The sequence below is a fragment of the Grampus griseus genome, assembly GCF_964374135.1.
Source record: "Grampus griseus genome assembly, chromosome: 10".
NCBI lineage: Eukaryota > Metazoa > Chordata > Mammalia > Artiodactyla > Delphinidae > Grampus > Grampus griseus.
Genome location: NC_139004.1, coordinates 67,088,413 through 67,115,581, shown reverse-complemented (window position 1 = coordinate 67,115,581; position 27,169 = coordinate 67,088,413). Strand labels below are relative to the sequence as shown.

Here is a 27,169-nt window from a genome sequence, read left to right as displayed (position 1 = left end):
AGGATTGTGACTCTAAGGACAGCAGCCACAGGTCTTACAGTTAAGCTGTTTCTCTAATCATCTGGTTTCCAGAGAAACACATATTAGTTAAAATCTCTCCCAGCTAAATATATTTTAACAACAATAAAGCTTTTTGAAAGGAACAGCAAACTTCAATCCAGTATTTTCTTTCATCTTTTCATATTTTCTTTCATCCACTATTCTGGAACATCTTAAGTTGTACTTGCAAATCTGAGATTTAGAATGATAAAAGAAGTTAGTTTGTGTTGGTATCAGAGTTGGCAAGAGCAGCAAGAAGAAGGGAACCTTCAATAGCCTAAGAAAAGAGCAGGCCCTAGCTGGCACTACATGTGTCTGAAAAGTAGAAGTCCCCTTGCACAGAAAAGTCTATGCACCTCTCTGGAAGAAAGGGCTGTTAGCCTACTGTCAGTTCACTGAATCATGGGACTTCCATTCTCACACCTTTAAATGCTTCCTGACAGATTATTTCCCCAAGCTTTGTTCATCACCTGTCTCAAAAAGCCTTCACAGAATACTCAGGGCTATGGAATTTCCTCTTACAAAGCAGTCTCCTTAGCTGTAGTAGTACCTGAAGCTGTCTTGTTTACACATTTGCCAGTTGTGCTTCTCTGAGGGCAGGGATTCTCTTGATCAGGAACACAACAGGTACTAGGTCAGACATTCTTTGGCCAAAATCAGACTGTACATTTTGAGAAGGAAGCTGACAGATTCTCTCCTTGCCCAAACTCTAGTCAGGCTCCTCTGAGTTTTTCAACTACACCTGAACTTTTAGAGTCCAATGTCCTTCTCTGCGTTATCTAATTTTAGCAAGAACGCTGCTACATTGGTTTAGCCAGAATCCTCCACCTTCAATATCTGACCCTCCTCTATCAGTCAGACTCTCCCCATCACCCTCAAGTGACGTCTGATCACCTTGGCCTGCCTTCAGCAAGAATCCTGTTAGGTTGGTCTAGTCAGAATCCCCCCAACCCCTGATGTTTCTTTTTAGTAACTGTCAACCCACTAACTCGTACCCTGCTCTTTGTTTATAAATTCCGACTTTCTCTTATTGTAGTCACGGTTGAGCCCAATCTCCCTCCTCTACTGACAGGCTGTACTGTAGTGGTCCTTATACCTATTGCAATGGTCCTGAATAAAGTCTGCCTGTCTTTAACAGGTGTCTGAATAATTTTGATCACTACTAAAGCCCTTAGTGGTGATCAGTGGATATCCCAACCTGGCCTCTGACATCTCTGGTAGACACTGTCTACTGGTTTTTAGCAGACTGCCATCTGCAGTAGTTGTATTTGAGAAGACAAAAGCAGTTAAATGATCTGTTGGATCAGGATGGTTGGAATGAATCCTTCCAACCACTGCGCCACCAGGGAAGCCCTTCTCTGCTGTCTTGATAATTTTGATCTCTACTGTATAGCAATTTTCTAAGAAAGACTAATTAAATTTAGCCACTGAGGCAATTCATTACCGTTTTGAATGATACCTGAAATCATACTCTCTTAGTGTGGATTTGGCTCCTCAGACACTATGAACATGTACTTTAGAATGTGAGGAAAGAAAGAACCAAAACAGTTCAGGAATCTTCTGTTATTGGGTAGATTTTAGAATTCCATTTATCTACTGACTTTTTAGCTGTATCTCTTTGCATTATTTTACACATCCTTAACTTCTCACAGTCAATTTCAAGTTAATATTTTCCCATTTTTTCAAAAAATGTAGAAACCTTGCAACTGCAGAGGTTAAATTAACACCTTCCCCATCCTTTCTGCTATAGTTGTCATATGTACAACATGTATATACGTTAGAATACCCTCAAGAAAATGGTATTTTGGGGGCTTCCCTGGCAGCTCAGTGGTTAATAATCCACCTGCCAATGCAGGGGACACGGGTTCGAGCCCTGGTCTGGGAAGATCCCACATGCTGCGGAGCAACTAAGGCCACGTGCCCCAACTACTGAAGCCCGTGCACCTAGAGCTCGTGCTCCGCAACAGAAGTCACCACAATGAGAAGCCTGCGCACCGCAACAAAGAGTAGCCCCCGATCGCTGCAACTAGAGAAAGCCCGCGCGCAGCAACGAAGACCCAACACAGTCAAAATAAATAAAATTTTTTTAAAAAGGAAATGGTTTTGTTTTGTTTTTTTGCGGTACGCAGGCCTCTCACTGTTGTGGCCTCTCCCATTGCGGAGCACAGGCTCCGGGCGTGCAGGCTCAGCAGCCATGGCTCACGGGCCTAGCTGCTCCGCGGCATGTGGGATCTTCCCGGACAAGGGCACGAACCTGTGTCCCCTGCATCGGCAGGCGGACTCTCAACCACTGCGCCACCAGGGAAGCCCGGAAATGGTATTTTTATTTTACACAGTCATGTATTTTTTAAATAAAGAGACAAACAGTCTTTTATATTTATCCATATATTTACCATTTCCAATGTTCTTCATTCATTTCTGAGGATCTGAGCTTCCCTCTGATTCTTTTTTTAGCCTGGAGAACTTCCATTAGCAAGTCTTAAAGTGCAATTCTGCTGGTGACAAATTCTCTTAGTTTTCCTTTATCTGAAAATGTCTTTATTTTGTCTTCATTCTTGAAAGATTTTTTTCATTAAATATGTAACTTTGTGTTTGTTTGTCCTTCTTTAAAGATGAACAAAGTATCTTCTTTAAAGATACTTTAAAGATGTTTAAAGATATTCTCCTATTATGTTCTGGACTCCGCAGTTTCTGATAAAAAGCCCATGATCACTTGACTGTTGTTCCCATGCATGCAATGTGTCATTTTTTACTAGCTACTTTTAAGAATTCTGGTTAGACTACGATGTGTCATATTTAATCTGTTTGGTGTTTGACAGGCTTCTTGAATATGTAAGTTTATGTCTTTCACAAAATTTGGGAAGTTACATGCCATCATTTCTTTAAATTTTTTTTTTGCCCCATTCTTTCTCTCTTTTCCTTCTGAAATTCCAATATGGGCCTTTTGAAACTGTAACCCTAAGGCTTTGTTGATTAAGTTTGGCTTTAATATTTTTCTTTCTTTAGATTGGATAACTTATATTGATATTCAAATTCAAAGATTCTCTCTACTATCATTTCATGGTTCAATTAATCTCATCTGGTGATATTTTTATTCCTGATATCACTAATATAAATGCTGTATTTTTCAGTTCTAAAATTTCATTTGGTATTAAGAAGTATTTCCTATTTTTCTGTTGAGATTTTTACTATCTTTTCATTCACTGAACATGTTATAATAGCTCCTTTAAAATCCTTGTCTGATAATTTCAACATCTGAGTTACCTCAGGGTTGGCTTCTGTTGACTGTCTTTTCCCCTCAGATTGGGTCATATTTTCCATGTTCTTTGTATGTCCCATAATTTTGGATTGTACTCTGGACATTGTAGTTGTTATGCTGTGGAGACACTGGATTCTCTTACAGTCTTCTGAAGAGGGTCAGTTAGTATTTTTGTTTTAATAGGAAATTAACTTGGTTAGACTTAATCTGTAATCTGTTTCTCCTGTGACTGATGGCAGGTTAAACTTCAGTTTTCTCTTCTTTTCTTTCTTTATTTTTTAAAATATTTATTTATTTACTTGGTTGCACCAGGTCTTAGTTGTCTTTAGTTGCGGCAGGCAGGCTCCTCAGTTGCAGCATGCACGTGGGATCCAGTGCCCAGACCAGGGATCAAACCTAGCCCCCCTGCATTGGGAGCGTGGAGTCCTATCCACTGCGCCACCAGGGAAGTCCCTCAGTTTTCTTTTAGTCTTAGTTGCTAGCTGCTTTGAGTTTGTCCTGCATATGTGTGATTCAGGGATCAGCCAGTGACATGGGCAGAGGTGATATATAACATCTGGGATTCTCCATCTCCTGCTCTATCTTTCCCAGGATTCCCTTCAAGCCCCAAGCTCCATCTCTTGGTTCCTCAGGCTAAAAATATGGCAGGCTTCTATTAGAGTTTTAGCTACCCCATGCTATGTTGAGAGTACAGCTCTGACCAAAACCACAAAAACAGGACACTCACCCTGTGTTGGTCCCTTTCTCCAAGTTTTTACCCCTCCAAAATCTGCTGCTTCTGTTCATTCAGCAGAACCCTAACATGGCTGTTTTTCTGGATTTTACCCACTGTTAACAGTTAAGTGTTGGAGGGCTGGCCTGTTAGGAGGTCACTCCACCATACCAGAAATGAAACCAGCACAGTTCTACCTCAAAAAAAAAAAAAAGCCCAAGTCCAAACCATCATCATCTCCCATTTGGATTACTGCAAAGGCCTCCTATCTAGTTTCCTAATTTATCTTTAAGTGACCAGGGGTGAGAAGGCTGGTTGTAATTTCATCCCTTGGTCCACCTCATTAATTTGGAAGTCATTTTGAGATCCAAGGATGAGAAGATGGTAGAAAAAAGGTCTCTCCCCTGGAAGATAGCCCCATGGTATGTTCACCTGCTCAGTAAGGCCTACCCTGAACACCTTATTCAAAATAGCAAATCCTCCTTCATACTTTAACTTTTTCTATTCTATATCATTTATCCCTCCATACACTCTACAATTTACTCTTTGTTATATTTATTGATTGACTCCCCCTACCAGAATACAAGTTTCACAAGGACAGGAATTTTTGTGTGTTTTCCTCACTGCCATGTCTCTAGAGCCTATACCAATGGGAGCACATAATAGGTGAAAAATAAACATCTGACTATATCAATCCACTATAACTTCTACCTCTGATACCCGTAATTTTCCACACTCCTTTCTAGGCAGAGGATTTTTCCAAACTTCTGTCAGTAGCATTATTCTATTCTACTTTGCACTGTGTGTCATGGTCTAGACAGAGTAGAAAGCAAATTTCTTGTAAACAAAGAACTTCTTAAAGAAGCCTGACCACTTCTTTTACTGTTTTTGTCCCGACTCTGTAGGACATTGTATTAAAAAATTTCCCCAGCCTGATACTTAGACTCTGAACATAATGAAACGATGGCACATACAGAAGAGCAATTTCTGACCTTATTCTCAGATGAAAAAAGACACATTAACCACAGGCCAAGGTACATATCTAAAATGAAAGTTTCAACTTGTCTATCTCTAAGCAGATTTTCACTGTAATGTTTCAGAGCAAGATATGATACCTTGGGCATGTATGTAGAAACATGTTGAGTTAGCCTGGGCACTGAAATGAAATATATTTAGCTTTAAACTGCATTTGCATTCATTCTGTCTATATTTTCAGTTTTGTGTTATATTAGAAAGATATATTCTTAAAAGAGAAAACTTATAAGACAATAGATTATAAACGGTTTCACTTAAATATTCACGCGTTGGCTTCTCTATCCATAGGGCACACGTTCCGGGCTTTCTTTGTGTGAGAGAGTGAGCTAATTTTTAATTTCTCTAGATCTTTGTAATTTCCAGGGAAGGTATGCATATTGACAATGAGAGCAGGGTAGGAAAAGAAAGTGATGTTGATAATCACCAGAGTCAGGGTATTAGCTTCTCTTATTCCTGCTGGGAGTGACAGAAAATCCTTGGGGGAATGTTGGGTAGTGGGCTGGAGTCTATGTCCCAGACAAAGTTAAGACAGGTTAGACCATACCTGTGTAACTTTGGGGCCCTGAGTGGAAGGACCAAGACTGATGTGCAGGTCCTTCACTGGCTGCCTGAGCTCCCACAAATAAGCTCCAGTTGCATTGTAAGACATGACCTCTTTTGCAGAGAAAAGAAAAATTGTTTGATTTAATTAACAAAGTTCTCTGCCATCATTTTAAAAGAAAATTTCTCTCTAGGGGTACCTGAGATTTTCAGAGGCAGATTATCTCTTTTGGGTAGAAAGCTTGCCTCTCAGGCAGAACCCTCTATTTCAATTACAGAGGCAGCTGATTTTCAAGAAAAAGTTCATTCTACGCAAGGGTATTTTGAATGCTGACTAAACTCCAGGAGAATTAGAAATGAGGCTTTTGGCTTGCTTTACACAGAATCCATGAAAAGATGGCTAACGTAAAGTGCTTTCACATGATAATCAAGAGAGGTTAAGTTTCTGAGGGCAACTTTGTATTCCCAAGGCCTAGGAGAAAAACCTGGCATACTGAAGACTCCTTAGGGAAAGCCGGTTGAGTGATAAAATCAATCACTAGCACCCAGAGGCTTTAGAGCACTCTGCTAAATATGTAGAGGGCCAGCGAGAGAATCAAGCATATTAACAGGCACACCAGTAGCATAGAGAAAATTAGTTAAACAATAATACTCCTCCTGTGAAAAAGGAAATTCACATAAAAGATAACAGTATCCATATAGAAGCAAATAAAGATCAAAACACAAATTCTTTTCTAAAAGAATATTCTTTATACGATTTTGAGGAGGTAATTATTAAATAGATTAAGATAACAGTTAACACTCATAATGTGTATACAGAAAAATATTTTCTTTCTTTTTCTTAATAGAAAAATATTTTTTAACAAAGGCAATGAGTTCCTTATAGAAGGGAATTCATGATATTAGGGAAAAAATATAAAGGACATTTAAAATTCTAGCCATTTATAGGCTTTGTCCTCTTCTTACTCCATTATCACTCAAAAGCAAGCAGATGTTTATTCTGGATTGCCAAGCCAGAAGGCTTGAAGAAGGGGAGAAGTATAACTGAGAAATTTTTTTTCTTATTTTTCTCCTCATACGGCAAAACCAATATTTGAGATATATATATATATATATATATATATATATATATATATATATATTTTTTTTTTTTTCCCCCCCGGTATGCGGGCCTCTCACTGCTGTGGCTTCTCCCGTTGCGGAGCACAGGCTCCGGACTCACAGGCTCAGTGGCCATGTCTCACGGGCCCAGCCGCTCCGCGGCATGTGGGATCTTCCCAAACCGGGGCACGAACCCGTGTCCCCTGCATCGGCAGGCGGACTCTCAACCACTGCGCCACCAGGGAAGCCCTGCTATATTTTTTTATAACTGTCTTTCCCTTAAGATTGTTGCCAGCTACTTTAAAAAAAGAATTACTACCAAAACATCAAATATCTGTCAGTTCAAGGATTATTTTTAAAAATTTTAGTCTTTTAAAAAATTAATAATTATAATACAAATATACATTATACACATATAGATGTATGTAGTTTTTCCCCACAAAATAATACTATACATACAGTTGTAAACTTGCTGTTTTCACTGAACAATATCTCATTAACTTTCTTTCATATATAGAAATATATGTATTTAGAAATGTATAGAAATTATGTATTTAGAAATAGTCTCTGTTGTAGGCAGAATTCTAAAATGGTCCCCTAAATTTCCCCCCCCAATAATCCCAGGGTTGTATAATCCCTGGGACTGTAAGTATGGTGACTTTTAATCCCATAATTAGGTTATGTTATATGGCACAGTTGACCATAAAACAGGGAGATTATGTGGGTGAGCCTGACCTAACCCCATGAGTCCTTTAAAAGTGACAAATTTTCTCCCACTAATTGCAGAAAAGGAAGTAAGAGATTCACGGCATGGAAAGGATTCACTGCACTATTGCTAACCTGAAGATGGAGGGGGCTACATAGCAAGAAAGGCAGGTGGCCTTTAGGAGATAAGAGCAGCTCTCAGCTGACAGCCAGCAAGGAAACTGAACCTCAGTCCCACAACTGTAAGAAACTGAATCCTGCCAACAACAACCAATGAACTTGGAAGCAAATTTTCCCCTAGAGCTTTTAAATTAAAACACAGCCCAGTTGACACTTTGATTTCAGCCTTGTGATATCGTGAACAAAGAACCCAGAAATGCCTTCTAACCTACAGAACTATGAACTAAAAGATGGGAAATTTTAAAATCCATTAAATTTGTTGTAATTTGTTATGCAACAATAGAAACCTAATTCAGTCCCTGTCTCACTTATTTTCACCTCAATTTTTTCAAAGGTTACACTATTATTTATCTAGTCATTTCTCTTCTTATGAACACTTAGACTGCCTTAAAATATTTGCTATTACAAAAGTAACATTCTTATACATATGAGCACAAGTTTATTGGTATCAGATTGGTCATAGTATACATACACAATTTTAAAAATGTGTTCTATGATACCAAAAGCACAAGCAACAAAAGAAAAAACTGATACTGTAGGCTTCATCAAAATTAAAAAGTGTTGTGCACCAACATCACCAAGAAAGAGAAAAAAAACAACCTACAGGAAGAAAAAAATATTTGGAAATCGTATCTCTGATAAGGGTTTAGTATCTAGGAAATATAAAGAACTTTTACAACTGAACAAAAAGACAAACAAATAATCCAATTAAAAATGGGCAAAGAACTTGACTACACATTTCTCCAAGGAAGATACACAAATGGTCAACAAACACATGACAAGATGCTCACGTCATTCGTCATCATGAAAATGCAAATCAAACCACAATGGGGAAAACCCCCAGAAAATAGCAAGCACTGATGAGGATGTGCATAAACTGGAACCCTCATATATTGCTGGCAGGAATGTAAAATGGTTCAGCTGCTATGGAAAACAGTTTGGCAGTTCCTCAAAAGCTAAACATAGAATTACTGTATAATTCAGCAGCTCCACTCTTAGATATATACCTAAAAAAATAGAAGACAGGCATTCAAACAAGTACACATACATACATGTTCATAGTAGCACTATTCACTATAGCCAAAAGGTAGAAACAGCATAACTGCCTACCAACGAATGGATGGATAAACAAATTGTGGCATGTCCATAAGATGAAGTATTATTCAGCCATATAAAGAAATGAGGTACTGATGCATGCTACAACATGAGTAAACCTTAAAAACATTATGACAAGTGAAATAATTCAGATGTAAAAGGTCACACATTGTATGATTCCATTTACATGAAATATCCAGAATAGATATATCCACAGTGATGGAATGAGAATGGCTGCTGTCAGGGGCTAGGGAGAGGGGTGGGGTGGGGAGGAGAATGAGGAACAACTGTTCATCAGGTTCATGGCTTCCTTTTGGGGTGATGATGTTTTGGATCTAGACAGAGGTGGTGGTTGAACAACATTGTGAATATAGTAAATGCCACTCAACTGTTTACTTTAAAATGGTTAATTTTATGTTACGTGAATCTTACCTCAATTTAAAAATGTTTTCCATATAATTTTTAGTATTTATAGTTTATCTTTTTTCTCGATTACTCTTGCTACTGGTGTGTCTACTTTTTTAAAGTTTCTTTTTTCAGAGAATCAGTTTTTATTTTATTGATCCTTTCTATTGTTTCTTTTTTTATTTCAATTTTTATTGGAGTATAGTTGATTTACAATGTTGTGTTAGTTTCTGCTCTATCTATTGTTTATTTCTTTAAGTTCTATAATTATATTATTTTTCTTCTTCTACTTTCTTTAAGTTTACTTCTTCTTTTTCTAGCATCCTAAACTGAAAACATAATTCATTTGTTTTTCTTTATTTGGGGGCCGGCAATTTGCCAATGACCTGGTTTGTTGACAACCAGAGTGTAAACGTGGAGGAGATGTGCAGCAAAATTGAGGGGCACAGCAGCACATAGAAGCAACCTAAATGTCCACTGACAGATGAATGGATAAAGAAGGTGTGGTGTGTATATATATATGTGTATATATATATATATACATATATATACACACACACACACATATATACGCACACACACACACAATGGAATACTACTCAGCCATAAAAAAGAATGAAATAATGCCATTTGCAGCAACATGGATGGACCTAGAGATGATAATATGAAGTGAACTAAGTCAGAGAAAGACAAATATCATATGGTATCACTTTTTTGTGGAACCTAGAAAAATGATACAAATGAACTGATGTACAAAACAGAAATAGACTCACAGACACAGAAAACAAACTTATGGTTACCAAAGGAGCAAGGGAAGGGAGGGATAAATTAGGATTTGGGATTAACAGATACACACTACTATATATAAAATAGATTAAAAAAAAACAAGTACAGCACAGGGAACTATATCCAATATCTTATTAAAAAAAAAGAATATATATAAATATATACAACTGAATCACTTTGCTGTACACCTGAAACGTAAATCTACTATACTTCAATCAAAAAATTAAGGGGCACATGAAGTCATCCGTTTGCTGACAAACTCTCAGGCAATGTTTGGGCAGCTGCCCACAAAGGCCAGTATTTGGAAGCAGCCAAAGGAACAGCTATACCATGACTCTTCCATAAGGGTGCTCTGTCAATGGCAGTCCTTGACAGTATTTAAATTCACATGTGACTCTAAATTGGGTTAGAGAATCTAAGGATTTATTCTGTGAATACCTTTATTTTTTTTCATTCAAAATGTAACTGAATCTATGTGCTATAGTGTTTTCAAAAGTCAAATAGTTTAAATGTGTTTTTGTTGCTGTTGGTGGTGAAACCTTCTTTTATCAAGATACCATAAACCATCAGTGGGCTTCATGTCTTTTCCCAAGTTATACTATATTTGTTAAGAATACAAGCTTTTGGGGGACTTCTCTGGTGGCATAGTGGTTAAGAATCCGCCTGCCAACGCAGGGGACACGGGTTTGAGCCTGGTCCAGGAAGATCCCACATGCTGCGGAGCAACTAAGCCCGTGTGCCACAACTACCGAGCCTGCACTCTAAAGCCCATGAGCCACAACTACTGAGCCCGCAGGCCTAGAGCCCGTGCTCCGCAACAAGAGAAGCCACCGCACTGAGAAGCACTGCTCGCCACAACTAGAGAAAGCCCGTGCGCAGCAACGAAGACCCAAAGCAGCCAGAAAAATTATTTTTTAAAAAGGAAAAAAATTTTTTTAAAAATTGTAAAGCATTTTGGCCCACCTTGGATGTCGTAAATTTACCACTACCATAGAGTGAAGTGATGGAAATGAGGACAAGTTCTATTTAACAACCTTGGCTTGCCTCTGACAACAGTCAGAGAGTACATTGCTCCCAAAGAGGAATCCTGTGAGAGCAAAAGCAAATAAGTAGCTTTATATTTGTATCTTCTTGTCTTTCATCAGTGATGAAAAATTATCAGCCATTATCTCTTGGTGTATATCTTCTCCTTTTTTTTCTTTTCTCTGTCTGTGATTCTAATTAGATGTTTATTACCCTCTCTCATTCTATCCTCCATGTTCCTTAATTTCTCTTTCATATTTTTCATCTCCTTTTTATCTCTTTGCAACATTCTGGATAGTTACACTCATTTATTCAACAAACACTTATTGAGCACTTACTAGGTGACAAGCACTGTTCCAGGCACTTGAGTACCTTAGTGAACAAAATACATCCCTCTCTGTCCAGGAAACACAAAATGAGGAAACAGATAATAAGTGATAAGCACAATAAATGACTAAACTATGTAGAATGTAGAAGGTGATAAATGTCATTAAAAAACAAACAGGAGAGTAATTTCTTCTTTTTTTTTAACTTCAAAAAAAGACAATTTTATTTGCCTATAATGTTATTATAGATTGTCTTAGAAAATTCTGTTTCAGAGCATAAGTGGGGCAAATCTGCATAATGTTTGTCATACTCGTTATGTGATGATACAGAAAATACATATACATTTTAGTAAGTCTTGCATTTATATTAGGTGAACACTTGCTAGGAAAATTCACATCTCCCAGCATTTCTTTTTTTAAAACCACTTTACTGAGGTACAATTGACAAATAAAAAGCTATATATATTTAATGTATACAACTGGATGAGTTTGGAGATAAATATACACCTCTGAACCCATCACCACAATGTTATGTCTAAGTCATAAACATATTCATCATCTCCAAAAGTTTCTTCCCATTCTATTATTATCATCATCTACTTATAGTGTGAAATGAGAATACTTAACAAAAGATCTAAACTCTTAGCAAATTTTTAAGTGTGCAATACAGTATTGCTAACTGTAGGCACCATGCCATATAGTAGATCTCTAGAATTTATTCACCTGCTATAAATGAAAGTTTGTACTACCCTTAACTAATATCTCCCCATTTTCCCCTCTCCCTAGGCTCTGGCAACCATCATTTTACTCTCTCCTCCTTTGAGTCTGACTATTTTAGATTCCTCATATAAGCGGTATTATGTATTATTTGTCCTTCTATGTCTGGCTTGTTTCATGAAGCACAATACCCTCAAAGTTCACCCATCTTGTTGCAAATGGCAGAGTTTCCCTCTTTTTAAAGGCTAAACAATATCCCATTTTATGTATATGCTACATTTTATTTATGCATTCACTCACCAATAGACACTGAGGTTGCTTCCTTGTTTGGCTGTTGTAAATAATGCTGCAGTGAACATGGGACTGCAGCTATCTCTTTGAGATCCTGATTTCAATTCCTTTGGATATATTCCCAGAAGTGGGATTGCTGGATCATATGATACATCTATTTTCTTTTTTTTTTGAGGAGCCTCCATACTGTTTTCCATAGTGGCTGCATCAGTTTACATTACCAACAGTGTACGCATGGACATATATATACACTACCAAACGTGAGGTAGATAGCTAGTGGGAAGCAGCCGCATAGCACAGGGAGATCAGCTCGGTGCTTTGTGACCGCCTGGAGGGGTAGGATAGGGAGGGTGGGAGGGAGGGAGACGCAAGAGGGAAGAGATATGGGAACATATGTATATGTATAACTGATTCACTTTGTTATAAAGCAGAAACTAACACACCATTGTAAAGCAATTATACTCTAATAAAGATGTAAAAATAAAAGTTTCCTTTTCTCCACATACTCCCCAACATTTATCTTTTTTAAAAAATTAGATAAATTTGACATGATACATTTTATAAACTTAAGGTATACAGTGTGTTACTTTGATACATTTATATATTGTAATATGATTACCACTGAAGAAATATTTAGCATATTATATCATTATGGTGCAATATTATTGTCCTTTATTAATTATACTGTGTTTAAATCCCCATGGCTTATTTACTACTTCTTATAAGTTCATACCCTTAAACACCACCAATTTTATCCCCCACCCCTGCTCCTCCATCTCCTGGTAACCACCATTTTACTCTGTTTTTTCACAGGTTTGACTTTTTTAGATTCCACATACAAGTGATATAATACTTTCTCTGTCTGACTTAACTCACTTAGCATAATGTGCTCAAGTTTCATCCTTATTGTTGAAAATGGCAGGATATTCTCCTTTCTCATGGCTGAATAATATTCCATTGTGTATATACAACACATCTTTTTATCCATTCATCTACTGATAGGCATTGGGGTTGTTTCCGTACCTTGACTACTGTAAATAATGCTGTGATAAACATGGGTATGCATATATCTTATCAAAATCCCACTTTTTTAAAAATTAACTTTTATTGAAAAAAATCCCACTTTTATTTCCTTTGAGTATATACCCAGAAGTGGAACTGCTGGATCATATGGTAGATCTATTTTTAATTTTTGAGGAACCTCTATATTGTTTTCCATAGTGGCTGGATTAATTTACATTTCCACCAACAGTATTTAAGGGTTCCCTTTTCACCACATCCTTGAGCCATTCTAACAGGTGGGAGATGATATCTCATTTTGGTTTTTATTTGCTTCTCCCTGATGATTAATGATGTTGAGCATTGTTTCATGTTCCTCTTGGCCACTTTGATGCCCTCTTTGGAAAAATGTCTGTTTAGTTCTCCTGCCAGTTATAAAATTGGATTGTTTGTTTTTATGTTATTAAATTTTATTTGTTCTCTATATATTTTGGGTATTAACTCCTTATCTGATTTGGATATTATTTTGGTTTGCAAAAATTTTCTCCCATTTCATAGGCTGCCTTCATTTTGTTGATTGTTTCCTTTGCTGTTCAGAATGAAGTGTTTTAGTTTGATGTAATCTCACTTGTCTATTTTTGCTTTTGTTTATGCTTTCAGTGTTGTAGCCAAAAAATCATTGTCAAGGCCAATGTCAATAAACATTTTTCCTGTGTTTTCTTCTAGGAGTTTTATGGTTTCAGGTCTTACATTAAGTCTTTAATCTATTTTGAGTCGATTTTTGTGTACAGTGTAAGGGTAAAATTTCACTCTTTTCCATATGGATATCCAGCTTTCCCACCACCATTTATTTCAGACACTATTCTTTCCTCATTGTGTATTCTTGGCACCTTTGTCAAAGATCAGTTGACTGGACATGTGTGGGTTTATTTCTGGGTTCTCTGTGCTGTTCCATAGGTCTACGTGTCTGTTTTTGTGCCAGTACCATCCTATTTTAATTACTGTAGCTCTGTAATATATTTTGAAATAAAAAAGTGTATACCTTCAGCTTTGTTCAATTGTGTTTTCTCCTTTACTGGCATTTTTTCCCCAATCTTAAATGAACTCTTTTTTTTTTTTCCACTAGGCACTGTGCCCCTTCTTAGGTTGTAGCAAGGGTCAGATGCAACAAATTGCTTTTTTAATGAACTCTTATATTACCTGACAGCATGCTGCATGTTAGGTGCATAAAATGTTTTCCTAATGACTGAAATATTCCCTGTGTTTTGCCCTCTGCTCTTCTCACATGCTATTTAAATAGGTTTGGATAGCTTTGTTTCTGCACACAGGAACTATCCCTAAGAAAATTCTTATCTTCATCTGTGACACCTTACCTGCATCCCAGATGCCCCCACTATACAGCATGTGGTTTGTATAGCTATCACTTCAAACTCAACATAGCCCAAAATGAACTCAACATTTCTTTCACTTGGCTGGATTCAATAATTATAGTACCACTCTCCTTGCCTCCAAGGTAGAAAAACATTGAGTTACATGTTTTAAAAAGAGAGAGAGAGAAAAGAGATAAGAGGAATAACTAAGTTTGTTGCTATACCTAGTTGACTACTTATTCATTCAATAAGTAACTTCAGTACCTACCAAATGCTAATATTCTCTTAGGTTCAAGGGATTTGCTAGTGAATAAGATAAAAAAATTTCTGTTCTCATATAAAATAGGTAAATAACAATGACCTACTATATAGCACAGGGAACTATACTCAACATCTTATAATAACCTATAATGGAAAATAATCTAAAAAGGAATATATATGTGTGTTTAACTGAATCACTTTGCTGTACACTTGAAACTAAAAAAATATTGTAAATGAACTATACTTCAATTAAAAAAATAAAGAAAAAAGAGAAAAATACCTCTGTTCTCACGGTGCTTGCAGCCCAGTGATGAGACACAGACAATAAAAAAGGTAAATAATTAAACTATTTAGTATGCTAGATGGTAATAAATGCTTGGGAAATATAAAGCAAGGAAAGGATTGAGAGTATGCATGTGTATGTGGGAGATGATGGTAATGATGGTTTCAGTTCTAGACAGGGTGGCCAGGAAAAGCCTGAGAGGGTGATATTTGAGGAAAAACCTGAAGAAGGTCAGGATGCAAGAACCATGAGGCTATCCAGGAGACAGCATGTGCAAAGAAAGGCCCTAAGGTAGGAACACGTGTTATGATTTTAGGGCATAGCAAGGAGGTCATTGTAAAGTAGAGTGATCAAGGTGGGAAATGATAGGAAATTAAATTATAGAGGTGATGAGTCTGGGACCACATCTTATATGGTAAGATGCCCTTTCTTCTCTAATCTTAGTACTAGTCCCCTTATCCTGAGGCCTTATCAACTCATATCGGCAACAGCTCCTAACTCATCTCATCCATTTTCCAGTTTAACCTATATATTGCCACTGGGATAATCCCAAATCACCATGTTCAACATGGCAGTCCCCCATTCAAGGACTGAGAACAGTTTATCTAATACATCAAGTCTCAATCAGTCTACAGGGTTTTCAGGGCTATCTCCAACCTATTCAATCTTGTATTCGTACTTGTTTTCTGACCATTTACTGAGCTCTTTCTTTGTTCAAGGAGCTATGAACAAAGATGGGTAAGAAACAGATTCAAGACTTCGAGTTTACTGTCAACATAAACTTTTTCCTAGCTCTAATAGCCTCTTCCAATTTCCTGCACACATGCATTCATGTCTTTATTATTTCTAACTCAAGCTTTTGCTTTTGCTACTTTTCATACTTGAATATCTCCTCTTCTTGAACTTAAAATAAAATCCAAAATCTTTCTATGGCTGTAAGGCCCCGCATAATCTGGTCCCTGACTATCTCTTCTTGTGACTGCCTCTTGTGATATCCTTCCCTTCCCTCACTCATTATATTCCCCCAGCAATGACTACCTCCCAGTTTTCTGAATGTACAAAGTTTTTCCCTGCATCTAGACCTTCTTCTGCCTAGATCATGTTATCCACTCTTTTTTTCTTACTCATACTTTAAGCCTTAGTTTGGATGCCATAAGAGCTCCCTTCCCTGCACTCCAATCTACATGAGGTTTCACAGCACACTGCATGATTTTCCTTTATAGCACTTATGACAATTTTTAAACTATGTGCTTATTCATGTGATCATGTGTCTAATGGTCTCTCTACTAGAAACAGTTAGTTTCTCTACTAGATCATAAGCTCCAGGAAGACAAGCAGATCTCTCTCTTGCTCACCTCAGTGTCCCTAGCACCTAACGCAATACTTGGTAGATGCTTAATAAATATCTGTTGAACAAATGAGTTAATACCTTATCTGGATCCTGGCCACTGTTTTTCAACTACTTTCATTTTCTCCAAGAGCCCTTGAGGTCTTCTCAGTCTCTCAATGACCCTTTTCTTCCCTGACTTCTTTTCCTCTTAAAAAAAATATTTCTTCAAATGTTGAATTCAAAACCCTGGTGACAACTGATCCAGCTCACCATGACAGGATAAGTCATCTCTCCCAGTATATCATTGCAAAGCTGACTGTCTTTCTTTCCCAAACCATACAATTTAATCCTAAATATGAAGCAAAGTCTGAAATGTAACTGATTAGAAAAAATATATAAAACAACCAGGATTTGGATAGGACTTCTCATTTTTTTCAGCTTAAAAAGCTCTATAAAAGTTTCTATCTTAATAGGTTGTATTTTTTGTTTGTTTTTCCCTGAAGATTTTTAAAAGATTTTTTGTTTTTGATGTGGACTATTTTGAAAGTCTTTGCTGAGTTTGTTACAATGCTGCTTCTGTTTTATGTTCTGGTTTTTTGGCCGCGAGGCATGTGGGATCTTAGCTCCCCAACCAGGGATCGAACCTGCACCCCCTGCATTGGAAGGCAAAGTCTTAACCACTGGACCGCCAGGGAAGTCCCTCCTTGACTTTTTTTTTTTTTAATACATCTTTATTGGAGTATAATTGCTTCACAATACCGTGTTAATGTTGCACAACAAAGCGAATGAGCCATATGCATACACATGTCCCCATATCCCCTCCCTCTTGAGCCTCCCTCCCATCCTCTCTATCCCACCCTTTTAGGTCATGGCAAAGCACCGAGCCGATCTCCCTGTGCTGTGCTGCTGCTTCCCATCAGCCAAATATTTTACATTTACCTCCCTGACTTCTTATTGTGCTTAAAGTCTTGCCACATGTCAATAAGACATCTGCCCATCTTACTTTTCCACTCAGCTTGTTTGGTACTTAAAATTGGGAATAACATGTTTCACATCTTTTAGGAATTCTGTAATACCCTGTTCAGACCTCCTCAGGGGCAGGGACATTTCTTTTTTTAACTCTAAATCCCTAGCAGGTATTACAGGGGCCCACAAACAAGAAAACCTCAGCAAATGCTTGCTAAACTGTTCAATTAAATGAAAATTTCTTGATTCACAGGAGACTGACTGGTACTTATTTGATAGATGGATTTATTCATTCATTCACTCAATAACTATTTATTTAATGCTCCAATATCCAAAGTCCTGTGGTTAGCACTGGGGAGAAAATGGTCCAAAAAACACACGAGGAAGCTCCCATTCCAGTGGGGGAAATCTATATGCATGTGTATAATTACAGTATAATATCTGGTAATGGGATAAAGCTAGGTACAGGGTGACATAATGTGCACAATGAAGCCCCAGGGCTGATTCTACTTATAAACAGAATGAGGAAGGTTTCATAAAGTTGAGTTGTAAAGAATGAACAGGAGTTTACCAAGCCAACAAAGGTAGAGAGGCATGAAAGAGCAAGGCATGTTTAGAAAAAGCCAAATAAGTCATCAGGAGTAAAATAGGATGCATGAAATAAGGTTAGAGAAACAGGCAGAATTATATCATGCTGGGCCTTTTATGCCATGCTAAGTAACAAGGGCTTTTAGCCTAAGTGGGAGCTGACATGAACAGTTTGTATTTTTAAAAGAGAAGTACGGTGGTGGTGTGGAAGATAACTCAGGGTAGGAAGACAGATTCAGGGAGTCTACATCTGGGGAGAAATGTGAAGGATCTGGGGTGACAGTGAGGATAAAGTGAGGGTAGTGATTTGATTGGCATTAGGAGATAGAAGTTAATAAGATATAGTGATTAACTGAGAAGGGATGGAGATAGAGAGGGAGGAGCCTAAGAGGACTCCTAAGTTTCTGATATGGATCTCTGAGCAAATGCCTTTCACTTGATTTAAGGAGGAAGTATATGTGTGAGGATAGAAAATGAATGCAGGTTAGAAATGTTGATGGATGTCTGAAGGACATCTAAGGGCATATGTCTGGTAGAAAAAAGGAAATGAGACCTGAAGCTCAGGGGAGAGGTCTTAATTAGAGATTTAGATTTCAAGGCTAAGTATTTATGATTCTGTTTGGAATGATGAAATGAAACAAAAAAATAGAGCTACCAAGGCCCTGCCAGCTGCTGCTTCTGCCCTCCAGCAGATCATCTAATACTCATCAGTCAAAATATATCAGAATGCATGATGTGGGTTGGCAATTTGTCATTCACTTTAGCCCTTCTAGGTTTGCCTGTGGAATCAGCAATAAGACTTAGAGTAGAGAAATAGCTGGTCTTCTCTTTAGCTTGTTCCCCCGCTCACATGTGTTCTTTGGCACAGAGGTTGAGTGTGTCCTGGCAATACTGAACACTAGACTAGCACCATTTGATTGGAGGCCAGACTACAAATATTTGACTGGAAAAACAGTCACTCAAGGAGTTATCTTGAGGAGAAGAAACAATTAAACCGATTGCTCTGTATCTATTCTCTGTGCACCTGATGTAATACATCCCCCTAATCTTTTGTGACTTCTGACAACTGCTTCAAAAAAGTAATATGCGACCAATTTGATAATTAATCATAATGAAAGCATAATTATCTGATAATACCAGCTCAATGACCTAAAATTTTTAAGGGCTTACACACTACACAAATCCTAATGGAAAGAAGAAAGAATATTTATTGGTTAAACCTATGTCTAAAATTCTACTTGTTAATTCACTCTTAAAACTAAAGAAAGTGTACATTTTCAACTAAGAATCTTACAGTTTTATTATGTGAATGTGAAGGTTGTATAGTTCTCTAATATGTAGGGATTTTAAATGACCTAATCATTTCCAGCAACTCTATAAAAATTTTTTTTTACATTTCTTCTTTTAAAATGTTTTATTGTTTCTTGAGACTAAATTATAAACAATAAGTCCAAAGATAAAACAACTGCATGGACTGATGATCCTGCATGAATTACAAACCAGAGCAATGGGGTGCCTGTACTGGGCTTGCATCTTCTCTGTGCATTAAGTCCGATAAAGAATGTACTGGGCACAGGCACTGTGTGTGGTGCTAGGATCATGGAGAGAGAAGACATAGTCCCTGGCACTCAGAGATGACAAAACAGTGTGCTCTGGTTTTCAAACTGTAACCCATGTACTTTCAGAGGTTCCACAGGGTACTTACTACGTAGGGGCAGGGACATTGTGAGATTCCTGTTATTTCCCCTTTCATCAGCAGAGTAGTTCTATTTTATCTGTTTCATTTATTGAACTTTCTTATAAAATTTAGCTTGAAGAAAAAGGACTCTTCCACACACAAATGTAAATAAGAAAGTTTACAAACCTCTGGTCTAGTAGAAAAACAAGAGCAGTCAGAATCTACATCCATGCAGCCCTGGCCTATAGTCTTGCCTATGTGCAGCAGCTGTAGTTGCCTTCACCACCACAGCTTTCCTAGAAGCACATACTGTGAGCCACTGGTGACAAGGAAAACCCACATGCCCTCATCAGTGAGTATATCATTTTACTCCTATGCCAAAGTGAAGCACAGTGCTTTAATTTGGCGGGGGGGCAGGGTGGGATAGTCAAGACTAGAGGCACTGTGGAACATATAAATTAACTGCTTTCTTTTTGTACTCTGTTACAACTTCCATTTAAAATCTTCCCACATGTAGCACGCAATTAGAAAAGTAAGTTATTTTCAAATCTTAAGTAAAACAACAACAACCCATAAAGCAGTCTTAACACAGAAAGTTCCCATGCAACATAAAAGTATCCCAAGATTTATTTTCTCTCTGCCACACCTGGAAGATAATCACAGAGAAAAGCCAGGGCTCCCTAAAATTCCAAGTTGGCTACAAAGGTCTTCTCACCCTTTTAGAGCCTTGCTGACATCTAGAGGAAGAGAAGCCTAGAATGTCTCCTTGATTTCTCCCTACCTTTCAAGGGGAAAAACACTACTGCAGTTGCTCATGCTTAAGGGTCTCATTGCTCTGTTAAGACACACAGTCTACTGCATGTCAGCCCCTTTCTGTGGCTTCTCCTTCAATCCAAGTCAAAGAAGAATGATAGAGTCAGGCCAACTTTCCCTTTTGTCCAGAATATGCTCTTCCTTTTACGGGGCTAGGCGGACAATGAGGGCTGGGGCTGCCCTCAAACAGGACAACATAAGCCTACTTCCTTGTGAGCCCTCTCCATCCCACATGCAGGAAAGCAGAGCCCAGGGCTTCCTGCATTCAAGAGCTGGGTCGCTTTGCTGAATTTGCTTTGTTCTATGTTTCTCCTATGTGTTTCCTCTGGCATTGAATAGACGCATCATTTGCTTTCCCTGAGGTGGTGATGGCCAAGATTGAGTTTGAGCTTCCATGTGGAAATAGGCACAGGGACAAAAGAGGCCATATGTGACTTCAGGGTACACTGGGATTTGAAGCAAAACTCTCAGCTAAATAAGAGGAGGTCACTTTATCTTGTTTTGTCTCCTCTGTGCATCTATCTTCTCTGAAGTCCAGAGATGCCTATGATCTAGGACACACCATTCTAATACAGAGTCTCAACCTCACCAGAGCTTCTAATAACTTTTACCTGATCTGCTTGCCTTCTCTCATATCATATAAGGAAAAGAAGACATCGGTATCTTCCCCAATGGTATTGTAGGTGAAACTCTTCAGGCTGAGAAAGAAGTGATGTGGCACTGGTATCCGACAGGTTTCCCCATGTCGTGGGCGCATTGTATCTACCTAATGAGGAAGGCAAAAAACAGTGATTGCTAATATTTTAGTTATTCATTATATTGATCATAAGTAAAATTAAAACTAAATGACTAACTCTTCTCATACTGCTGAAGGGAGAGAAAGGGAGATTGAAAGTGTTTTCTTTGCTAGTAGCAGATATTGTGTCAATATGCTTGATTTGAGGTAGGCAAATATGCAGCTGGGAAAAGTAAACAGAGTGAAGGAGATATGGGAACAGTAATTCCAACTTATAAGCGAACTCAAAATCTCCACCAGGTCACAAACATCTAAATTCTCCAGAGAACCATTTTCAAAGTCACTTCTTGGAGATGCTATCATGACCCTGATGCATTTCGTTTACACTGTTAGATAGTAATAGTTACCATTCTAAATACCATTTTTATTTTCTCAGACTGATTCATTTTAGTCTCTCAGTCTACTTTGTTTCAACCGTGCTTGTGTAAATTTGCACAGAGGAGTGGAGAGTAGCCAAGTCCGCTTGGAGGTCAGGGCTCCTTAGGTCACAATCAAGAAGTCAGTGGTAAAAATAAATAAATAAATAAAAATAAAAGACTATCAAAAAGAAAAAAAAGAAGTCAGTAATTTCTTGGTGCATCTCTATTTTATAATCGTGTAAAAGAAAGAATTGAGGGAAAAGAGAGGGAGGCCTGGTTAAGTTGCTTACCTGAGATGTGCTTTGCTGTACACTCTGCCGGCTAGATAAATGCTATGGAAAGAAAGAAAAACTCAATCAATTGGGAAGGAAACTAACTTTTATCAGGAACCTTCTATATGCTAGGCATTCTGATATATATTTTACATATATGATCTCATTTAATTCTAATAACCTTGTTAGACAAATGTTATTTGTATTTGACAGAGCCAGCTAAGGTTTAGTGTAAGGAAGTGAAATGCTGAAGGTCCCACACAGCAAGAAGGTGGCAAAGTCTGGATTCAAACCCAGGCCTTTCTAGCTTAGAGTACCAGCCAAGTCACAGGTGGGTGCTTGTTACTGGATTTTTGTTTTGCCACTGTCCTTTCCACACAATGTATCACATCCTGCACTGCGTGACACAGCTTCCTCAGGCTCTCCACGCTGGAGAAGGTATAGCCTTTAACCACAAGTGGCTCCTTCCCAAACATCTCTCCATGCTGTTCCTTTGCTGCTGGCTAAAGTTAGAAGAAGCAGATTCCAATCCCAGCTGCATGCAAATGGGTTGTGAAACTCCAGACAAATTGTTTACTCTCTCCAAGGGACATTTTCCCTCAACTATAAAAATGAAATAAAAGTTTTTGTTGTCTTCCTCACAAGGTTAATGCAAGGTTCAAATAACATAATGGGAAGCAGCAAGATATAGTAGTTAGGGACCTAAGTGCAAAATTTTAAATCTTGACTCACACTTTCCTCATCTGTAAAGTGAGGATAACATTTCATGCTGAACCTCATAGGGTTTTGTGCAGATTAACTCAGCACAGTACACACTGTAAGCGGTTGATCATTGTTATCTATAATTAGTATTCTTATTATTGCTGTTCTATTTTTATAATTAGTTATTAAAGAAAAGTCAGTCACATTTAGAAGTAAACCCCGGCCAGGAAGAAAGGTGTGTTCACCATTCTTCAAGTCCCTGGTCTTAGGAGACTTGAAAATGAGAGTTTCTATCCTGCCTCCTTTTGGCCCCTACAGGTTGTGAGACAGCTCTCATTTGGTGAACTGTTCCACATCACATGGCTAAGACGACTGGTTGCTGAGTAGAATGGTTTCATTCTTTTAACAAGTATACACATTTAACCCTAAATAAAACTGAAGTACAATTAAATATTAATTTAAATGCATCTCACTAGCTATATTAGTTAATTATTAAATATTCATGTGCATTATTAGCTATATTGGCTAATTATTATTGACTATTAATGTTCATCCATGGGAATATATGTTCCCATGATACATATTAAATATAATTAAAACAGGTCTCCACCAGCTGGGGAAATCATCACATAGAAGGCTTATGTACAACAGAAAACTTCATAAATAAAATAGTTCACAAAAAAAAAAGCTTTAAAAAAAATCAGGCTTTCAAAAAACAAAAAGCAAGCTTTCTATGGTTTACTGACCTATATCCCACTGGGAAGGTTACTGGCCTACAACTCCTTCCATTGTTTTATTTTTAGGGTCTACACTAAGGCATTCTTCTCAAGTGAATTTACTGACTAACTCTTAAAAATGACTACCAATCATAAACATTAATGTTCAATTGTAACTATATATGGGAGTTTACAGCTAATTTCAGTGTAAATCATCCTGGATGACAATAACAGACATCATTCTAGACTTCAGAGGCATCAAATTTGGGGATAACTTGGGACCTCCCTGCTGGCGCAGTGGTTACGAATCTGCATGGCAATGCAGCGGACACGGGTTCAATCCCTGGTCCGGGAAGATCCCACATTCTGCAGAGCAACTAAGCCTGTGTGCCACAACTACTGAGCCTGCGCTCTAGAGCCCGAGAGCCACAACTACTGAGCCAGCATGCTGCAACTACTGAAGTCCGTGCGCCTAGAGCCCATGTTCTGCAACAAGAGAAGCTACCACAATGAGAAGCCCGTGCACCACAAAGAAGAGTAGCCCCTGCTTGCTGCAACTAGAGAAAGCCTGCAGGCAGCAAAGAAGATCCAATGCAGTCAAAAAAATAAATTAAAAAAAAAATTGGGGGAGAACTCTTCAACCTAGTTTGAAAGCACCCCACATGGGTAGCCAGAGAATGGCATCAGAACTGGCATTTTGGAATGTACAAATGTACATTTCCACCAAAAGTGCATAAGGGTTCTCTTTTCTCCATATCCTTGCCAGCATTTATTTAATGATAAGCAAATAGGTGTGAAGTAATATCTAACAGGTGTGAGGTAGCATCTCATTGTGGTTTTTTTTTTTCTTTTTTTTTTTTAATTTATTTATTTTATTTATTTTTGGCTGCATTGGGTCTTCATTGATGTGCTGGCTTTCTCTAGTTGGGGCGAGCGGGGGCCACCCTTCGTTGCTGTGTGCGGGCTTCTCATTGCCGTGCTTCTCTTGCTTCAGAGCACCGGCTCTAGGTGCGCGGGCCTAGTAGCTGTGGCGAGTGGGCTCAGTAGTTGTGGCTTGCGGGCTCTAGAGTGCAGGCTCAGTAGTTGTGGCACACGGGCTTAGTTGCTCCGAGGCATGTGGGATCTTCCCAGACCAGGGATCGAACCCATGTCCCCTGCATTGGCAGGCGGATTCTTAACCACTGCACCACCAGAGAAGCCCTCATTGTGGTTTTGATTTGCATTTCCCTGATGATCATTGATTATCAAACACCTTTTCATGTATGTATGACTTCTTTGGAAAAAAGTCACATCTTTCTCTCATTTAAAAACTCAGAATAATTGATATTTTGCTACTGAGTTTTAAGAGTTCCTTACATATTTTGGATATTAACCCTTTATCATATATAAGGTTTGTAAACATTTTCTCCTATTCTGCAGGTTGAATTTTCATTTTGTTGACTATATTTTGCTGTACAGAAACTTTTCTGATTGATATAGTCCCACTTGCTGATTTTTCCTTTTGTTGCTTGTGCTCTTGATGTCATATCCAAAAGATCACTGCCAACACCAACATCAAGCAGCTTTTCCCTTATGTTTCCTTATAGGAGATTTACGGTTTCAGGTGTAACATTTAAGTCCTTAATACATTTGGAGTTAATATTTGTGCGTGGCATAAAACAGGAGTACAGTTTCGTTCTTCTGCATATCCAGTTTTCCCAACATTTATTGAAGAGACTATCCTTTCCCCAGTGAAAATTACTGGCTCCCTTGTTAAAATATTACTTGACTGTATATGTGTGGGTTTATTACTGGTATTTGATTCTGTCCCATTGGTCTATGTGTCTGTTTTTTTGTTTTTGTTTTTTTTTTTGCGGTACGCGGGCCTCTCACTGTTGTGGCCTCTCCTATTGCGGAGCACAGGCTCCGGACGCGCAGGTTCAGCCGCCATGGCTCATGGGTCTAGCCGCTCCGCGGCATGTGGGATCTTCCTGGACCGGGGCACAAACCCGTGTCCCCTGCATCAGCAGGCGGACTCTCAACCACTGCGCCACCAGGGAAGCCCTATGTGTCTGTTTTTATGCCAGTACAACATTCACTGTTTTGAATTACTATAGATTTATAATATAGTTCAAAATCAGGAAGTGTGATGCTTTCAGGCTTTTTTCTTTCTCAAGATTGCTTTGGCTATTCAGAGTCCATTGTGGTTCCATACAAATTTTAGGATTGGTTTTTCTATTTCTGTGGAAAACACCACTGGAATTTTTATAGGGATTGCATTGAATCTATAGATGGCTTTGGGTAGGGGTGGATATTTTAACAATATTAACTCTTCTAATTCTTGAGCATGGGATATCTTTCCATTTATTTTTGTCTTCTTTAATTTCATCAATATCTTATAGTTTTCAGTATATAGATCTTTCACTTACTTAGTGAAAAGTTATTTCTAAGTATTTTATTGTTTTTGATGCTATTGTAAATAGGATTGTTTGCTTTATTTTTTTTTCAGATAGTTCAGAGGATATTCTGATTTTTGTAATTGATTTATGTATGTTGATTTTGTATCCTGAAACTTTATTGAATTTTTTTATTCTAACAGTTTTTTGGTGGAGTCTTCAAAAATTTTATATGTATAAGATCATGTCATCTGCAAGTAGTGACAGTTTCTTTCTTTCTTTCCCATTTGGATGCTTTTTCTTTCTTCTTCTTGCCTAACTGTTTTATTGTTCTGGCTAGGGCTTCCAGTACTATGGGATTTTTTGTTGTTGTTGTTGTTGGTCTTGGTTTTTCTGGCTGCGTTGGGTCTTTGTTGCTGTGTGCAGGCTTTCTCCAGTTGCGACAAGCGGGGGCTACTCTTCATTGCGGTGCGCGGGCTTCTCATTGTGGTGGCTTCTCTTGTTGCGAACCGTGGGCTCTAGGCTCGTGGACTTTAGTAGTTGCAGCATGTGGGCTCAGTAGTTGTGGCACATGGGCCCTAGGGCGCACAGGCTTCAGTAGTTGTGGCGCATGGGCTCAGTAGTTGCAGCGCATGGGCTCTAGGGCATGTGGGCTTCAGTAGTTGTGGCACATGGGCTTAGCTGCTCCGCAGCACATGGGACCTTCCCGGACCAGGGATCAAACCTATTGGCAGGTGGATTCTTAACCACTGCGCCACCAGGGAAGTCCCTCCAGTACTATGTTGAATAGGAATGGTGAGAGTGGGCACCCTTGTCTTGTTCTTGATCTTAGAGAAAAAGCTTTCAACCTTTCATTGTTGAGTATGATGTTAGCTGTGGGCTTCTCATATATGGCTTCATTATATTGAGGTGTGCTTCTTCTATGCCCACTTTCTTGAGAGTTTTTATCATAAAGGATGTTGAAATTTTGTCAATTGCTCTTTCTGCATCTATTGAGATGATCTTATGATTTTTTAATTGAATTACAGTTGATTCACAATGTTGTGTTACTTTCAGGCATATAGCAAAGTGAGTCAGTTTATATATATATATATACATATATATACATATATATGTGTATGTTTTACAGATTCTTTTCCATTATAGGTTTTGATCATACGATTTTTATCTTTTATTTTGTTAATGTGGCACATTACATTGATTGATTTGCAGATGCTGAACCATTCTTGCATTCCTGAAATAAATCCCACTTGATCATGTGCTGTTAATGTGCTGTTGAATTTGGTTTGCTAGCATTTTGTTGAGAATTTTTGTATCTATATTCATCTGGGATATTGGCCTTCTTTTCTTGGAGTGTCCTTATCTGGCTCTGATATCAGGGTAATGATGGCCTTGTAAAATAAGTTTGAAGAGTGTTTCCTCCTATTCAATTTCTTTGGAAGAGCTT

At 38.2% G+C, this 27,169-nt stretch overlaps 1 protein-coding gene across 1 annotated transcript in view; it reads right to left on the bottom strand.

Moving 5' to 3' along the window:
* DOCK3 (dedicator of cytokinesis 3) overlaps window positions 1-27,169 on the bottom strand; it is a gene marked incomplete at both ends in the record, with an annotated part of 411,675 nt that overhangs the window by 159,981 nt on the left and 224,525 nt on the right. The window contains 2 exons of the mRNA XM_082663217.1: window positions 21,114-21,268; window positions 21,948-21,989. Coding sequence (XP_082519343.1) covers window positions 21,114-21,268; window positions 21,948-21,989 — 197 coding nt within the window. The remainder of the gene's footprint in view (window positions 1-21,113; window positions 21,269-21,947; window positions 21,990-27,169) is intronic.